This window comes from Alosa sapidissima, chromosome 9, assembly GCF_018492685.1.
Source record: "Alosa sapidissima isolate fAloSap1 chromosome 9, fAloSap1.pri, whole genome shotgun sequence".
NCBI lineage: Eukaryota > Metazoa > Chordata > Actinopteri > Clupeiformes > Clupeidae > Alosa > Alosa sapidissima.
Genome location: NC_055965.1, coordinates 11,042,999 through 11,063,104, shown reverse-complemented (window position 1 = coordinate 11,063,104; position 20,106 = coordinate 11,042,999). Strand labels below are relative to the sequence as shown.

General features: G+C 39.1%; 1 protein-coding gene and 1 long non-coding RNA gene across 2 annotated transcripts; one reads left to right on the top strand and one right to left on the bottom strand.

Annotated features, from left to right (window-relative positions):
- Positions 1-222: 222 nt before the first annotated feature.
- On the bottom strand, positions 223-15,075 carry LOC121719148 (cytosolic phospholipase A2 zeta-like). The gene is made up of 14 exons (XM_042104570.1): positions 15,051-15,075; positions 13,708-13,801; positions 13,340-13,482; positions 12,347-12,548; positions 11,142-11,241; positions 10,755-10,904; positions 8,539-8,628; positions 8,261-8,296; positions 8,024-8,119; positions 6,867-7,037; positions 4,107-4,190; positions 3,861-4,015; positions 1,491-1,656; positions 223-595 (listed from the first exon to the last, which is right to left on the bottom strand). Exons 1-14 carry the CDS (start codon positions 15,065-15,067, stop codon positions 288-290), a joined length of 1,812 nt encoding a protein of 603 aa, XP_041960504.1. The 5' UTR covers positions 15,068-15,075; the 3' UTR covers positions 223-287.
- LOC121719233 lies at positions 13,002-13,550 on the top strand. The gene is made up of 2 exons (XR_006034202.1): positions 13,002-13,125; positions 13,332-13,550. It is a non-coding gene; the product is annotated as an uncharacterized LOC121719233 (long non-coding RNA).
- Positions 15,076-20,106: the final 5,031 nt, after the last annotated feature.

Below are 20,106 nucleotides of genomic sequence, written 5' to 3'. Positions count from 1 at the left end.
TAAGCTGGGTATGTTTAGGAAACGCCCCCTTACCCTAGAGCTGAACTTCCTGCACCTTCACATTACTAGAGGAAACAAGTCAGAATTGCGAGAGAAAAAAAATCGCAATTGCAAGGGGAAAAAAATAGAATTGCGAAAAAATTTCCCAATTTTGAGGAGCAAAATTTTTAGCAAACCCTGATCACATAACCCTAGGAAACAGGCCTATATAAACCCGACTGGCTACTTAGCAAGGAAATAAGGCAAAAGTACACAAACCTCTTCCCCTGCACTAGTTAGGATACAAATTATGTTGTTTTGGCGTGTTTATTCCCCTTAACGCTGTTAAATAGCCATGTAAAAATTGCCAAAAACGAGGAACAAAAATCTGTGACCATGGTCCATATGTTGAATTCTTTACGGTGCAAAACCGGATTTGACAATTCCTGTTGCTTCCTTCGGTTCACAGCCTTTTTTATCTTACTCAGGATGTTTCCTTTGTTCATTGTCACATTTTCCGCTGCCAAATCTGCCAAGTGATTGATCTTTGTTTTGTCTCGGTAGGTTGACTGGAAGGTTGTGTATTCCTTCCTTTCCTTTTCGATTGCTGCTTCATCTGTAGATTGAAGAGAGAGTGTGAAGCCATGTTAAGTAAGCTTTAATAAAGGGTGGTTCTTGGCCACAGCGAGCCACAAATCAGCCTGAAAGGAACTTTTTGGGAAATTAGGTTATCTCCATCTACCACCAGAGAGATGAAAGGCCACATACCATTATCTTCTCTGTGTGAGCAATAACCCAGTCTGCCTCCATTAACCTAGCTTAGCTTAGCTCATTGGAAGTGGGTTACACTAGTTAGCCTAGTGGGGTACACTGTCTTCATTTGCAACAGTGTGCAGGGGCTTTCTACTTCCTTTGATATTGGTGACCCTGTGGGCCTTCTCCGACACACCCGTCCCAAGGAGGTGTGCAAAAGCACTCAACTTTTCTTGACAATAATTTACAAAACATAAGCTCTTTACCCCCTTCCAAGTCAGTACAGTAACTGCACCTTTGGCCACAATCACAGCTGTGTGGATTGGTCTCAATTAGGCATTTTTAAGATGAATAACACTTGTGGTTTGAAGTGTGCCTACATGCAAGTCTGCCCAAACTCAGAATCTGATTGTCCTCCAGAATTTCCATATAATCTGCCTTTTCCATACAAGTCTCTAATTTTTTATCCTTTACCTTTCCAAGCCTTCAAAAGCCTGCTGCAGAAAAGCATCTCCACAGCATGATGTTGCCACCATCATATTTAGGAATGGCGTGTTTGTGGTGATGTGCAGTATTTGGTGTCTGCCAAACATAGCCTCTAGTCTGATCGCCTAAAAGCTCAATTTGGTCTCATCAGACGATAGAACCTTCTTCCATTTGACCTTGAAGTCTCCCACATGCCTTTTGGTGTGTGATTGGGATTAGTGTGAAGTGTATGCTCTGAAGTGTATGCTTTAGTAAAGAACACAGTAACTCACCCTTGCAGTTGTCTATGTTAAAGAGGGGAATGTGAATTACAGTTGGTTTGTCCATTTCCTCAAACACATAGTAGGACTTTGGGCATTCAGAGTCCAACTTTGTAAAGTCCACTTTAGGGAAGGGATGTCCGTTCTTGACTGCATACTTACTGGCTACCCTCAGTGTCTGAGTATGGGACAACACAATGATTGATTTACTTAAAAAAATAATTACAATAAGTCTTGGTTGTAATTGCCTTGTATATGGTATTAATGTACAAGGCAATTACAAGGCAAATCTAATATACTTATGTAGTATTTTTGAGGGGTTTCTTTTCCAAGTGCTATTATTCCTCACAGATTCCCAACATGCAGGAAAGTGTCATCTAATCGATGATTCTCATCTAATCAATCTAATTCACATTTCCCCTCATAATCAAACAATTGTGATCAAAGGAAACGTTTAGTCTACCAACAACTTAGGATCTATTTTTAGATGATAATGACTGTAAACAGTGAGCATTAATAGAGTAGTAGTACAATAGTTTTGTTTTATCTTTTTTTTTACTTTAAGACACTGAGCAGGCTCAGAATATCGTTATACTTCTGTGATACTGTGGAGAGGGTCCCTGTAGAAGGTAAAACAGAGTATTTTTTGTTTTACTTTGTAAGTGTAAAGAAAGGGTAAAGGACTGTTGTCACTGCATTACATTACTATTATTCCTGTCGCTGCCATCTTGTGAGAAGAAACTCAAGTTGTACAAGTTGATAATAATTCAGTGGAAATGCATGGATTCCAGTTGCTGCTACTGGAAGAAACTGGAATCCATGCATTTCCACTGAATTATTTTTGGAATCTGATCCCTTATCATACCTGTTTGTTATCGTGACTAAATTCAAGATGGCTGCAAACGCTAAACTTCGTGAAGATACTGTCTGTATAAATCATCTTGTAAGTAAACTACTAGTGCTTTTTCAAAGTTCTCAATGTCTCGTTTTAAATGTCAGGGCCCTCGGAAGTCTACCAATGAAGTGTGGAGATACACTGAGCCTCGTAAATGGGTGTAAAACAGTGATTTATTTGCATGGCTAGCCCGATGCCGAAGCACCACTATTGAAAAAGCTGTTGGTAGCATCGGCTAACTAGCGCCAGATTTTGGAGTGCAGGGGATAAGCCGAGATGGGCTATGAGACATACATTCACACTCGGTATCATGTTTCAATACACGTTAGGTCAATATCACACCGGAATTCTCCTTTAACATTTTGTTTCCCGCCACCTGATAGGCAAGGGACGTGTTGAACCTATCGGACTTAGTCACTCGGCGGCCAGGACGAGGCCACAGGGTACACTTACCATCACACTTCAGTCCAGCAGATGGTGGTAATGCACTTTGTTTGCAAACTGCCAAAAAGAAAAAGCTTACAGAAAAAGAAAAGGTCTTTTGGCAGTTTGCAAATGCATTACCACCATCTGCAGGACTGAAGTGTGATCTACTGACCTGCACAGGACGTTTAGGCTATTCTGTTTCTTATCATTTGTTGTGATTATAAAATCAAATGACACTCATGTTAACTTGAAACAGAGGGACAGAAGATAGGAATGATGTGATTGATGAGCACGAATTCAAGAGACAAATTAGAACAAACTGTTCCAGTAAAATATATTCTTGTCATACTTAAATGTTGCACTTTTTTCCTTGATATAGTTGCATGATATGTATTTAGCCTATGTTTCTGTAAACAGGCTACACCATGCTTTCTTGAGAATAAAACACTTCACTGCAACCCATCACCATCCTCCACAGCCATGAGGTTCTAATGGAAAACGATCTTCCGTCACCTTTTTGCTTCCTATTGTAAAAACCAAATGGTCGGCATTTCTCGGTCAATATTTGATAAATTTCAATTTTGAAGCTATTTTTAACTATTGGAACTATGTGTAGCCTATACAACCCGACTGTTGTATAGCCTGCCACTCTGCCTTACCTACCATTCTGCTTACCACTCCAGTTGTAAACAAACAGTGATGTGACATTATGACGTATAGGTGCAAAACCGTATATCCTTTCTGCACACTTTCAAAGTTAAAAATACTGTTTTATCTGCAGGGACTCTCTCCTCAGTATCACAGAGGTGTGAAGATATTCTGAGCTTTGTCAATAGCTTGAAGTAGCGATTTAGTTTGATGTAGCGAATTTGCCTCCAAGAGTATGGTTATGTGCTATTCTGTTGCATATTCTGGTCTTATTCAAAACTACTCCGATTAACATTGTCAACATCCCCAATGACGGTTTACACTCATTATTAGACCCAAAGTTGTTGTTAGATCAAACTTTTTCTTTAACATCTATTTACTTAAATTAAAATGGCATGGCTGGGTGCTTTCACCAGAAAGGGGTCTCCAGCACTGAAGTCAAAGGATATGATGAGATCTATGCATCTGCCTTCTCTCAGAGCTGATGGATATGGTGAGTTTAGATAGAGTCCTGCATCTATCAGATGCATCTGTTCCTCTTGAATCATGTCCTTAGGTATGGCAGCATCTGTAGCAACATTCACCACAGAAGTTAAAACATTCATTTCATGAAGACAACAGTATTTTCTTTGGCCTTTTTTCAAGAAAAGCAGTATCACCTTGACATTTGTAGAGGAAATTAGCCACAGTCCCAAATTCCCAGTGAAAGAACAATGGCAGTACATGGCTTAGGACCCACAACTCTGAAAATAAATGACATTTGTGTCAATATAAACAGTAGCCTTCAATTTCAGACTTCATAATTATTTCAAAATGATGTTGTCTAGGTGCTGTAGGCAAACATGCATTCTTTGTACACTGTACTCTAAAACAAACCATTGTTCCAACAAGCCATGACACTAATGCCCCCATACACTGAAGGACTTTGAAAAGATGTTTAAAGGATTAGAGTCTGACACTATCTCACATGTGAAGACTGCATGCAATGGAGTCATACTATGTGTTAATACTGCCCCACAAATACTGTTTGTGCAAACTGTTGCCACACACAAATTTGTGTGGGTCAGCACACAGGCAAGGAAGTTCTCAGTAGGCCTGCATGAATTCTGCTATAGCCTACCACACTCAACAAATGTAACTCAAAACTTAAAACAAATGTGTTGCCCCTATCTGGACACAGAGATGTGTTAAAAACAATGCAAGTTTGTTTTAACCTTCTAACACTGTTCCGGTCAAAAATGACCGATTTACTCATTCCCTGTACCATAAATATGGCATTTTTCATCAGATTGCCTCAAGATCTTATGATATCTTTCACAAAAGGCTTTTGAACACATAGAATTTATTTTGACTACTTTCTTTGAATTTTGAGTGATTTATTCAACGTAGAAACACTTTTTTTGTTTACGGTCAAAAATGACCGCCATAGGAAATTAATGGGAAAGAGTATACATTTCATCCAGGAGATAAAATATATCTCCTTACACACACTCCTACAACTTACCACCAATGTTCCCACACACATGCATGCATGCACACACAGAAGCACACACACCCACACACACACACAAACAGACACACATACAGTACACACACATGTACACCCACTCACAGACACACACACACATACACACTCAGTACATGTTGTCAGTTCATGTTGTCATGTTGCCACTTGTACGTGTGAACCACCAATGTCCGCACAGGCATTCACGCACATACGTGAATAGGGGTGAACAGAAACACACCCACCCACACACCCATAAACAGACACACACACATGTACACCCACTCACACACACACATAACACACACACACACACACACACAGTTCATGTTGTCATGTTGCCACTTGTGCATGTGAACCACCAATGTTCGCACACACAGGCATGCATGCACACACAGAAACACCCCCCCCACACACACACACACAAACAGACACACACTGTACACCCACATGTATACACACACACACACACATTTCATGCTGTCATGTTGCCACATGTGCAGGAAAACCACCAATGTTTGCACACACATGCATTTTTCACACATGGAAACACTCACACCCACACACACAAACAGACACACACACACACACACACACACACTCTCTCTCTCTCTCTCTCTCTCTCTCTTTCTCTCTCTCTCTCACACACACACACACACACAGTTCATGTTGTCAGTTCATGTTGTCATGTTGCCACTGTGCATGTGAACCACCAGTGTTCGCACACATTCACGCACATAAAGAAACACACACACCCACACACACAAACACACGTGATGTAGATGTTAATGTTCTAATAAGGGTCTGTTTACAATAATGTTCTATTAAATAATACTTTTTGTCATGGTATTGGTATTTAAGAGCAGTTAAAACTGTTCGGTCAAATGTGACCGCGAACAGTAAATTAAGGGGGATAGCAACGAACAGTGTTTAAAGGTTAAGAGTGAATTTTCATGAATCTTCTGAAAATCATAGATGACAAACGTCATCCTCTGTCATGCTTCTCTAAATATTGATGTTGTTAAGGACAGTTTAGTGTTCAGGTTCAGTGTCACTCCACAAAGTATGAGGTAAGAGTCTGCTAGGGTGCAGTGGTGCTTTTCACATAGCCTACATAAAAAAATTAACTACTACATACATTAGGCTCATTCGACTTAGCTGAACGTGATGCATGTTGGACAATGCTTGCACACAGTTGCAGTTCTATCTACCGTTTTCTAAATCCAAAATGTTCGCACACACCAGACTTATGTGACGCTGGTGCATCCTTCAACTCCGGGCTGCTCCCACTTAGCCTTTCTAGACGTGATAGCCGCAGCTGCCCACGCCTCCGCTTTCACGCGAAACGGGAAAAATCTGTCTGGGGTCACATATGGGCATGAGGCTATATGCATGCCATGAACCGTCAAAACCGTATGATGCACACATGCTCTGAACCGTGACAAGCGAACTGAACGGTTCAGAGTTTTTTTTCATGAACCGTGCCACCTCTATTGGCTTATGTCAAGCTATTATTGTAGATGATGAAAGAGATGTACAACCTCAGCCTAATAGTCGAATATATGAATTTCCCCTTGGGGATCAATAAAGTATCTATCTATCTATCTATCTATCTATCTATCTATCTAGTAATCATTCAATGGTCGCTGTTTTTTTAACCTTTGTTCATGTTGATGTTGAGTTTGACTTGGCCTCCGCTTTAACCCTCTCTGATTGACGTGTTCTTGACAGCTTTCAACGGCTGTTTCTGAGTGTACGAAAACCTTCCGTTTTGAAAAATACCCAGCTATGTGTGGACAATAAAAACCGAGAATCTTTGCATCAATCAAACGGATGATGGTATTGGCCAATGTACAACTCCATTTTGGATTCACTTGCCTACTTAGTTACAGAATACTTAAATGAAAGCTCTTACCATCACCACCAGGTATGCCTGTAAGTATTTGACCATGGCCCCATTTGTCTACTGAGGCTACCAATTCATCACGGATTCTTTCCACATGTTCCTCTTTCACTTGGTCAGTCATGCCTCTCCAGCTCTGATGCTCTACACGCTTGAGTGTGGGGCTGAAATCTGCCCAGCTCTCTAGATGGCAGTGAAACAAATGTCCATAAGTCCATCACACATGACTACAAAACCTAAATAAAAATAAGAATATCAAACCTGAGGGGTATTTCACAAAACGTAAATAAGCGGTTAAGCTGGGATTGTTTGGTTATCCTGGATGAATTTAGCCTTGACTTGGTTTCACAAAAGAGATGGCACATAAGTTACCATGGGGATCTACACCTAGCCTGGTCCAGACCAGGCTAACAGCCAAGCTAAGTTAATTCTAATGTTAATTATGTTGTTATATTGGCTCAGCTAGCTGTCATTCAAATCAGACCTCCCTGCTAATTTTTAAGGAGCTTTATTCCATTTATATACTATATTTGCTAAATATTTTTTGCTCGCAAAACAAAACAGATTGTCTGCCCACTACCATATGGTTATTATTTAAATTGTGGTAGCCTTATAATTATTAACATAGGCCTAGGTACTCGTTTGCTTCTTTGGTTGATAGACGTTTGATGAATAGCCTTCTGTAGTTGATTGGAAGTGGAGGGGCAAGTTTTCGAAGGTATTTTCAACTATAATATTAAGGCAGTGGCAAGCCTTAATGACGGTGCGTGCCGAGACAAGGAAGCACTCACACGTGGGTTCATACGTAAATTTGAATTCAGTTGGTCTACCACACCTACTCCTGCTGTTTTACAGAAATCAAACCTCGCTTTATCACTTCTTATCACAATCTTGGATGTCTTAATTCTGCCTTTGTGAAATACCCCTCTGATCACCCTGTCATTTTAATCACAGATTAGGTGTGCTTCAGCTCATTTAGTAAACAAGAAGGTATCATTTGTTTTGAGAACTACCGTAATTTCCCAACTATTAGGCAATGTTTATACACTGATTTTGCAAAATTTCTTCAGCTATACATGGGTGCAATTCATATGGTATTAATATGATTTCGGTATTTTTTTTAACTTGCATAAAACACTCTACTTCCAAGGAGACATAAAACACTCTACTTCCAAGGAGACATTTCAGCCTTTCCAACTCAGAGAGGCTGCACTCTGGGTTTGCATAGTTCTTCTTCAAATCAGCCAGTATATAGAGAATTTGTCCTTTAAAAAAAAACATTTATTATTTACATTTCTTCTGACCAACAATTGTATTAAAAAAAATGTATGGAAAGATGTTAGGCTACGTAATATTGTCTGGCAGACGTAAAAGTAGCGAAACCCTTACACATCAAAGACACTTACCTGGATTTGTTTCACGTTTCATCTCTGTAAGATAAACTATATACAAAATTAAAATTATTAATTAATATAATAATTCTATGAAAAATTGGTAGGAACACCCACCCACCCACACATACACACACACACACACACTTGGGATTATTCATTATATTCATGCAGGCCCTACTAAGAATTCATTAACCTTAGATGGCAGAAAACATCAGATGAAAAAGTTCAACTTAAAAAGATGAAGTTTGGTAGAGTGTGGTGTGTTGAACAAAACCGGTGATGTAACATACCAGGACTAATTGATCTGATCCAGTCCCAGAAAGCGTCTTTCAAATATTTTTTGATTTGGCCAACATCTGCCAAAGCAGATCCACAGATTCCTGCCAAGATCAGGGTTGTCATTAGATATTGGTGCATTTAAGGCATGCTTATCCTGGAGAATAAGACTTATTATTAAAGAATGTCTGTTCATCATACATTACTATCAGAACACACACACACACACACACACACACACACACACACACAGACGTGCATACATAGACACTAGGTGGTGCTAAAGCACTAGGAAGTTTGCCCTTTATCAACGAAAATGCCCTTTTGAAACTTTTTATTTTTTTTTTATTTTTTTTTAATTAATATTATTAAGATTTTACTGAGGTCGGTTTTGAAATGATCTTTTGAAAACCTGAGCCATTAAAAACGACTGAAACAATGCCCCGAAATGAGCCACCTCCTTGCGCACACCCGACCAGCCTAGCTCTCTTCCTTTGTCACGTGAACTCGCGCGGTCACGCGCAGGGCACGCCAGATGCGCAGCGCAGCAGTTCAGTAAGCGTCTTCAGATAGCAGGCATGGTCGCTGACAGGCTGCTTCTCCCGTGCCCCATCAGCCAGGTAACATACAGATCAAGCAAAATCTTACAGTTTGCCCTCTAAGCCCACATGCAATAATTTTGTTGTGCAGTAAAATGGCTCATTCAGCCCCAAACAAGCATTTTTGCCGACTAGTCACCTGATAAACTAGTTAGATGAAGCTAGATAAAGTTTTACGCTGTAGCCCAAATCAATGACAGATAACGTGACGACTACATACAAATAATTTTGGTAGATTTTGCAAATTTATGTGTTAAGAAGAACGTTTTCTGTTGTATATGTTTTGTTAGGCAACATGTATTAACACATTCATTTGTGACAGAAGAAACGGGAAGTCCCCCATTACCTGTGAAAAATGCCCATCTGCATTCATGTAATGACAGTCAGTAGCCCACTATAACTCCCTCTCGTATTGTTTGGTCTCTTTATTGTCTTACAGTCAGTAGCCCACTATAACTCCCTCTCGTATTGTTTGGTCTCTTTATTGTCTTACAGATCAAGTAAAATCGTACAGTTGTCGTGCAGTAAAATGTCTCATACAGCATCAGACAACTAAGCATTTTTAGCCGACTGGTCACCTGATAAAGTTTTACGCTGTAGCCCAAGTCAATGACAGATAACGTGAGGACGACCACATAGGCTACAAATAATTTCGGTAGAGTTTGCAATTGCAAACCTATGTGTTAAGACGAACGTTTTCTGTTGTATAGGTTTTGTTAGGCAACATAAATGAACACATTTTGGTCTCTTTATTGTCTTAATTGTATATTGCTTTACTAATTGCAGCACAAGTCAAATTTCATTCAATATGTGTGTGTAATTTTTTTTTTATAATTAAGTGTTCCACGAGCACTAAAAAGTGCCCCCCCCCCCCCCCTGAGCACCTGCCCCCCAAAATGTCTGTGCACGCCACTGCACACACACAATCACACACAATCTTCTGAAGCAAACGATCATTAGCCAGATATTGCACATGCATCTACCAGTTTACAACTAAAGAAGATGAAAGAAATGTTTTTTGGCCAAGTTAATCTCATTTTTCTGTGGTTCTAATTGTTGTTCATGGTTAATTATGGATAGATGTTAATACCATTGATTTGTTAACATTTGAAAATACCTAGAACAACAACCCACTATTAACGATACCCTCCACAATTAGGATAATTGTAATAACATAATCTGTGTTATTTGACTGAGTGGCCACATTCAGATATCAGTGGCAAATAACATAACCCATGCTATAGGCTATGATTGAGAGGCCCTGAAAAGGGTTCGATTTAGGCTCTCGATTATCATACCTCAATGGAACATTAAGTTATGGATTACAGCATGACAGTTCATAGACATTCTCATCTTAATCAAGTGAAATATAAATAATAAAACATGCTTCCAGTTGCAATAACTGTTTTTCTAGGTGTGCCAATATTTGTGCCATGTTTCATTTTCTGAAAAATAAATATTTCTTAATGAAGGAATTATTTCTAAGGTCTTTCACCAACTGGTGAATTAATAGCATATTTTAATCATCTCTGCCTTGAGTGTGATATCTGTGGGCGGTGCTGTAATTTAGAACAACAGTAGCGTTCATTGCATCTATTATCCTGCATTGGGGTGTTACAGCAAAAGATAACCTTGCAGTTGAACCATGTCCATTGGCTTCCTTTGCACAGGCTGAGGAATCATTTTCCCTCCCACAAAGTCCTTCTTCAGCAGTGATGTATTCACATAAGCTCCAGGCTCTAGGAAGCCAACCTCATGGGGGCTGAACTCAAACCACATTTCTGTTCGAGGAGAAGAGCTTTGAAGTTTAGGAAACTGTCAAGGCATTAATTAATCATTGACAGCTATTAGCAGTCTAAAAGTTAATTAACTTTGTGTGATTTGTTTCATACTGATGACTAGCAATTTACTGATTGTATTATATTTAGCAGTGACACAATTGCGCTTACATGGGGATTCAAACACAATTCTGCCATTTTCTGTCAGATATATTATGTGTGTACTTTACACTATTGCACCTTTTTGCTGGTTCTTGTGAAAGATTTGCTTTTCAATGGCACTGTAGAGTGGGTATGGACTGGCTACATCTCCATCTTTGTGTAGAGGTTGACACTCCAGCTAACAGGGGAAAATAAATACCATTATCTCTTCATATTTTATATTTGTGACATATCAAATGTAACAATATCGCACAAATATCAGCGTTCCATTATCAATGGCATCATAATGTACCTAAATATATGTGTAAATATATGTCTTTTGCATCAAAGTATAAACATAAATATTAAATTATTGGCATCTTATGCAAATTGTATACCTTATACTGTACCAGCTTCAAAGTCATTTTGATGGAAAACAAAGTTGTAATAGGGACAATGGCCTAATCCCAGTCATATCCGGCCCATTTACTGGTAACCAGCCTTGCAACACTCTCCTCTGACCCGGAGAATCAACAATTGCTCTACGGCAATTGTGCAACTGATTTGATTTTTGTATTAAATCGTAATATTACCTTGTCAGTCAACATGGCTCTTCAGAGATTATCTGTACTGGTTTGTCTCGAGAAGATTTATTTATGAGACTTATGTAAAATACGAATACTCTGCAGCTAGGGGGAGCCAATTAGCAGCAAAAAAAAATAAAAAATAAAACTGCATTGGATACATTTAAATGTATTCTTTGTTTTCCGTTTTGAGTCAACTGTTGCTAAGCCTTACATTAGTGTTTATGGTATACAGGAGGTGGGAGACAATTGTACATTTTGTCTCAGGGTTAAATATAGGCTACTGTGCTGAAACTCACAGACAAAATGTGCAATGATATCACACTAGAACTTGTAGCTTTTCAGAAGATTTTGATTAAGTTAAGTACAAATGGTGGTATAATTTTCAGTTGCTTCTTCTCTGTTGGTTTTTAACTATGATTATTTGATTAGGTCTAATATGACGAATGGTTGCCTAGGGTCGGTTGTAACAACTGTCCCCAAAACACTCATTGCATTGAAATTAATATTACAGAAAAAGAAACATCTGCTTGAATTAGTTACGTAAATGTATAAATGTATTCATACGTGTAAACATATTTATAAAAACAGAGCAACACAAAATACAGCAGTGAAACGTAATTGTGATCAATTACCAAATTGCAGCAACTATTCCTTTATGCTCAGATGCTCTAAGTGTATTTTTTACTGAATGTATGTGGTCATAGTACGTCTACTCACAGATACACCCTTTATCCAGCAAGTCACCACCCCCCACACATCAGAGAGGGAAAAATCTCCTTCCGCATATCTCTGCCTCATCCACTTGACGCCATCATGGAATGTGACCCCCTTCCCCTCAGACATGCTCAAAAGTGCTTTATTTGCAGCCTCCTCTGCATTCTGTGTCCACTGTGGGTCTTGATACAATGAGGACATGCACCTGTAACCAATAGATACGTATTCACATAGAGCAGACAGTGGACATGAGCAAAAAGGCAAATTTGCAATTTCAGGTCAAAGTCAGCTCTGTGTTGCAATGTTATTGAAGATTGTGGTGATGCATGTTGTCTTTGATCTGCTGATTAATCTTCATTTGACACAAGGTGCTAATTGAACCACAAGGAATCAATACAGTAGGTCTATTCAACTTGGTGCATCACTGCGAAGACCTGGCTGATGCATGCAGGACTTGCAAAAGTCCAGTATACATCATGTTCAGCCAGATCTGCACAGTGCTGAATGAAATCAAATGAGCCTCATGGCATTGCCGGAGAATTACTGCTTTGGGTCTATGGTCGACCATTGGCAGCTTCAGTATTCTGCCTCAAACTGCTGTCCTTTATGACTTCATAAGGGTACTGAAACAATCCTGTGTTCTTGGGGTTGGAATAATTCTTCATAAAAATGCAGACAAGCTTCTTAATGTGTCATTCACATCAGCAGCCAGCAGCAGGTGAATAGTGTTTGGAGAGGGAACAGGGGCCAGCTAGATCCCAATTCCCGACATGAGAGAAAAGGTGTGAAGTTATTATGAAAATAAGCTTCTGAATGTGTACTTTTGAGGGACAAAGATATTCAGCTCTTTAATCTGATAGTTTGATGTTGTCATGATTATTTTGCTATTATACATAGTGCTTCACTTATTTTGCTATTATACATAGTGCTTCACTTATTTTCCATGTAATGTTTTTCAACAAAAGCATTTGTCAAATACCATAAACAGATACTGACCACGTGGATCCAGAGACTCCGGCCACATAGAGCATGCAGTCTAGGAGATCTTCTTTTCCCAACTGCCGTATAACACCAAGGAAGCCGATGTGGGCCCTTTGGCCACCCCCAGAACCCAACAGTGCCACACGAGGAACATTGTTCTGGGAAGGAACACATAGTGTCGGAGCAGATTTCAATTGAAAAATATATTTGAATGATTCCTTTGTAATCATATTATCATGATTGGTCTGAAATATATATTTATGACCGTAGAAATGCTGTTTCACTTTTATCAACTTTGAATCGCCCACAATATTATCAAGACTTAAAGACCCTCCTGATTAATCTATGAATAGTGATGAATGCAAACATGCAGGTTAGCTCACCTCAGGACAGTGAATGTCATGTATTTTCAGTGCATCCTGTATTTTTGTTTGGCTTTCCTTAATGAAATTTATCTCAGAGGGACTGAGGTCATGTCTGAAAGAAAAGTTGTGGAAGTTTGAATTTTATTAATGGTTTATTAGATAAAGTGTACCCATCCATGCTACTATGACACAGGACAGAACATTTTAGCTGCCAATGGACAGGGACAGCACTGTCTGACAAGAACCATGACAAAACTTTGACAAAACTTGACATACGTCCAAAGATTATCATTGCGACCCTATATGTCCAATATTCATGAGGAACATGATCCCCTCAAAGCATATGATTATGGCCTTGATAATAATAGCAGGACTGTGTTGACAAAATAGGTCTACATAGAGGTGCATATTTCATGACGCTGACACAGAAAGCTTTTCAAAATACAAAACTGTAATATTATGTTAGGCTACTTATTTTTACATTAATTCATTTTTCTTCCTTTGTATTTAAAGTTTCCAAATTAAGGGGTTTTCACATGAGAAGCAACACCCGCTAATATTCAATTCATTTTCTATTAGAAGCTCGTGTTAATTTCGTCAGGCGAGACGAGACAACCTTTTTTTCCTTGACTAATACAAGACGATGCGGAGACTGCGCCAATGTCCTGAAACACCGACTAAAGCAAATGGTATACTCCTCCGTCACAGTTGTGCGTGTTGAAGACGTGCGTCATTTTTGACGTGTACACGAGGCATACTCCAATTTCTGTTGTCCTAAATGCTAGATGATTAAAGGATAAGTTTGGTGTGATATTGACCTAAAGTGTGTTGAAACATGATACAGAGTGTGAACTTTTGTCTCATAGCCCATCCCGGCTTGTCCCCTGCACTCTGAAATCTGGAGCTAGTTAGCCGGTGCTACCAACAGGTTTTCAATGGGGGTGCCTCGGGCATCGGGCTAGCCATTCAAATAAATCCCTGTTTTACACCATTCACAAGGCTCAAAGTAGCTCCACACTTCATTGGTAGACTTCCGAGGGCCCTGACATTTTTTTGTTTTGTTTTTTGCAAGCTCTCATGCCGCCCTCAGCTTTCTGTAAACCCATTGTTTTGTGTGTGTTTGTGTCATTATATATTTTTGTGTCTGTACAGGAGTGTGAGTTTGTGTGTCTTTTTTGTGTGAATGTGTATTTGTGTACTGTCAAAATGTCAATAATATTTTACTTTTCTGAAAAGTTCCACTGCTTGGACCCCTAATAACAGTAACAAAAAATAATTTACAAAGGTCTTTTTTTTCTGTTTTCTATCTATCTAAGACTTTGCACTGAGCACAATGCACAGTAGGGCCAATATATACATACCTGATTATCACCGACATGTCTGCAGACCAGCTAAGGAGAACATTATTAGGGATTAGTATCATTGGTCAGTTACGGTTATAAATTATTGCATCAAAGCATATATCAAACGCATTTACTGTATGTATGAATGTCATTAATTATTTCAACACTATAAAACTAACCTAGAGTATGTTGACAACAGTTGACACATATATAGATCAGGCATTTGAGTGTCAGTCACTGAAACTTACCTTGTTCAAAATCCTAAGTCTGTGATAGAAGGGGTCTGATGTGCAACACTAGAAATTGGCAACTGGTTCATCACAAATGCTGAGGTGAGATTACCATGAAATGGGAGGAGATATGTCTGATGCAACTGGTTGGTCTTGATTCTAAAAAAGCCACGTTGGTATCACATTGGTGGTGGCTAGTGAGGTCCCCCTTTCCATGTGAAGTGCTTTGAGTGTTGAGAAAAGCCATAGGCGTGCATACATAGACACTAGGTGGTGCTAAAGCATTAGGAAGTTTGCCCTTTATCAACGAAAATGCCCTTTTGAAACTTTTTTTTTTATTATTATTATGATTAATATTATTTAATGCAGATTAAGATTTTACTGAGGTCGGTTTTGAAATGATCTTTTGAAAACCTGAGCCATTAAAAACGACTGAAACAATGCCCCGAAATGAGCCACCTCCTTGCGCACACCCGACCAGCCTAGCTCTCTTCCTTTGTCACGTGAACTCGCGCGGTCACGCGCAGGGCACGCCAGATGCGCAGCGCAGCAGTTCAGTAAGCGTCTTCAGATAGCAGGCATGGTCGCTGACAGGCTGCTTCTCCCGTGCCCCATCAGCCAGGTAACATACAGATCAAGCAAAATCTTACAGTTTGCCCTCTAAGCCCACATGCAATAATTTTGTTGTGCAGTAAAATGTCTCATTCAGCCCCAAACAAGCATTTTTGCCGACTAGTCACCTGATAAACTAGTTAGATGAAGCTAGATAAAGTTTTACGCTGTAGCCCAAATCACTGACAGATAACGTGACGACTACATACAAATAATTTCGGTAGATTTTGTAAATTTATGTGTTAAGAAGAACGTTTTCTGTTGTATATGTTTTGTTAGGCAACATGTATTAACACATTCATTTGTGACAGAAGAAACGGGAAGTCCCCCATTACCTGTGAAAAATGCCCATCTGCATTCATGTAATGACAACAGTCAGTAGCCCACTATAACTCCCTCTCGTATTGTTTGGTCTCTTTATTGTCTTACAGATCAAGTAAAATCGTACAGTTTGCCCTCTAAGCCCAATGTGTAATCATTTTGTTGTGCAGCAAAATGTCTCATACAGCATCAGACAACTAAGCATTTTTAGCCGACTGGTCACCTGATAAAGTTTTACGCTGTAGCCCAAGTCAATGACGACCACAAGGCTACAAATAATTTCGGTAGAGTTTGCAATTGCAAATATATGTGTTAAGACGAACGTTTTCTGTTGTATAGGTTTTGTTAGGCAACATAAATGAACACATTTTGGTCTCTTTATTGTCTTAATTGTATATTGATTTACTAATTGCAGCACAAGTCAAATTTCATTCAACATGTGCGTGTAATTTTTTTTTTTATAATTAAGTGTTCCACGTGCCCCCCAAAATGTTTGTGCAAGCCACTGAGAAAAGCGCTATATAAATGTAACGTGTTCAGCTTTATTGGCCAGGTTTGCATAAACAAACAAGGAATTTGACTCCGGTTAATCCTTGCTCTCAAAATACAGCACTCACTTAACATATAAAGATTAGGAAAAACAGAGCAGTAATAACAGTATGAAGAGCAGTAGGATATGACTATGTACAAGTATAGTTACAGTTTGTACATTTGTAAATAACTAAACAGAATATGGGTGGGATAGAGTAGTGACCTCCATTCTCATCTCATCTTACAACTACACTCTCATGTCTTAAAGGCGTGCCTAAATATCTTTTACCTCAAGTATGCTGCTAATGAGGAAGTAGAATTGTTATTTAGACAAGGTCAACTTCTCCCCACTGTGGAATGTAGAAAGGGATTCTACAAGGAAAGTAATTTAAACACACCTGCCACTCAAGTTTAATTAAATTCACCAACACCGAGAAAACTGTTGTCACAGCTAATGCTTTGTCAGTGTGGATCAATCATATATGTATTTTATTCCTTTTTTAAAAATATATTTTTTTAATTGTTTGTTTGTATTACATCCATAAACATAATGAAATAACAAGTCTGTTTCTTCCTTTTCATTTTTTTATTTTAGATTCTCAATTGAAACTCAATGTTTTGATGATGAAAAACGAGTTTGTACCTCAGGCAAAAGTTGGACTTTTGCATTTCAGACTTGCAGGATTTATTTATTTTTGTTTCTTTTGCACACAGAACAAACAGGTAACATTTTGTAAAGACCGTCAAAATGTTACCAACGATGGAAAACAGCTGACGGGAAAGTTCAGCCGTGTCAGAACTTAATGGGACAGTAATAGATGCATTAGACTTGTGAATATTGCAGACAACACACATAATCAGACTCCAACCTACAATATCACTAAACAGGTTATAAACCAAATGTTAAACACAAGGGCATGGCACACCAAGAGTTATATTTATGGTAGATCAGGGAACAGTTTAACAATGCAATACACAGTAGCTTAAATGTTACAGATGTCAAGTAAACACAAAACCAAACCTGGGTTGAATGAGTGAGAGAAAAGGGTAAGGGAAGACAGAGACAAAGAGTGTGAGAGTAGATGAGCAGGGCAGAGAAGAGAAGCCAAGCTCCTGAACACTCTCATGTGTTTGGTTTTATACACTAAAACTCATTCCTATGCATTTGCCAGTGACCAATCCCTTTGAGGCCCTAAGATAACACTATACCCTCATTAATCAAGGCCCAGAGATCACATTGGACTCATGGGCGTAGATTTAGGGTGGGACGCTAAGGACTAGTCCTAATCAAAATTTTAAGATGACTAAATTGTCCCCACCAATATTTTAGGGAACTTATTTGTGCTGCTGATCATTCCGACAGCCAGCACGACAGTACTAGAAACGTCATTTGATTGGCTGAAAAACTGAGGGGGAAGGGGAAGGGTTATCTGACACACACGCTACACGCATGGAGAGTGCCAATGCACAGGCTACTTTGCACTGGCAGTCAAGCGAGCAGGTGTGTCAACGACAACGGTAAGTTACCAGGGCTGTCTGCCAATACATACCCCATAAAAGGTCAAAGTAAAACATTTTGATATTCCCTTTGCCCTTCAGCATGTACATGTTTGCCCCTTTTTGTGGTTTGTAGATCAGCTATGCCACCCAAGAAGAAGAAAGGGGACATACAAAGCTTTTTCATTATGCAGAGTCTAAGTAGGCAAACTAGCCATACAAACTGGCAACTGGTGACCAGGCTTTCAAATTTGGATTTTACTGTGTAAAATAACATTAGCTGTTAGGATTACCCAGGATATTGTCACAGCTAAACCTAGCTTCTGTAATCTTTCAACCAAAGTTAGGAGTCATGTTGAATAGGCTATGTGCCGCACGGACAGTCGCATAGGCTATAGCACAGAATAGAAGACACTGGGTTGCCAATCTTGCAGTGTATTTGTGAATGTAGCCTGCACAATGCAAAGAAATAAAAGATAAACTAGGTGCATTTCCATAGAAATTAACATTGCGAGACACCAGATATTTCATCCCATAAAGCTTTTCTTTGACTTTTTGAGTTTTTTGAACATTTATTTGATCTAATGACATAGCAAACATGATGAATTGAATCCACATATCCTTGCACTTGCGAAAACTATTTTTCACTAGCCTAAAACAATGAGGTGGCAAAAACAATGACTTCAGACTTGACTTGCGACTCCACTCAAAAGACTTCAGACTTGACTCGTCGGACTCGAGCTTCGAGACTCCTGAACAAGCTGTATTTCATGAAATTATTGTTTTTTTTATCTAAATGTATTCATGTATTTTTATTGTATTGCTACATACAGAATACTTTGGAAAACGTATAACGAGCGGCATGGCCCCTTGCCATAATGTGCAACGTAATCAATAGGCCAAAATCATAATTGTGTATCTGTGCCGAATTTCGTAATTCAAGTCCAGTGCAGAACTGAATAAGAAAATCATAAGGCTATGTATCTTGAAGTTCCAGTATGTGAGAAACTTGACGTGCCTTAATATCTCCAACCTCAAGTATGCAGCTAATAAGGAAATATAATTGTTATTTAATTAAACAAGGTGAACTTCTCCCCACTGTGGAATGCAGATAAGGATGCTACAAGGAAGGGAATTCAAACACACTCAACACCTTACTATCTCTTGATGTCATTGTGGTTCATTGAGATATCTGACATTTTTTCTGTTAAAGATTGGCATGCGACAATAGGACATTGTTACCTTTGTCGGTGTCCTTATGTGAAGTTGCACATGTAAACTTGCTCATCTTTACTTGCGTACGACTTCACACCAGTGCTTCAGGGCAGCCGTGGCCTACTGGTTAGCTCTTCGGACTTGTAACCGGAGGGTTGCCGGTTTGAACCCCGACCAGTAGGCATGGCTGAAGTGCCCTTGAGCAAGGCACCTAACCCCTCACTGCTCCCCGAGCGCCACTGTTGTTGCAGGCAGCTCACTGCGCCGGGATTAATATGTGCTTCACCTCACTGTGTGTTCACTGTGTGCTGAGTGTGTTTCACGGATTGGGATAAATGCAGAGACCAAATTTCCCTCACGGGATCAAAAGAGTATATACAGTATACTTATACTTATACTTACTTATACTTCAGACCAGAGCTGATGCTTCAGCAATAGCCGTCACTGAATTAGCTGATTGCGATAAACATAAACCATTGTTGCCTAATTACCAATTATTCATTACACCTGTGTGTAGTATCTACTTTTTTAGTGTTTTTCACATATAGTATTTTGCAGTATTTTTAAAATACAAAAATACACACCAATAAAGTATTTTGATACAAAATACAGAGCCATTTCCTTCAACCCAATAAAATACAAATGACAAAATACTATTTTGTATTTGA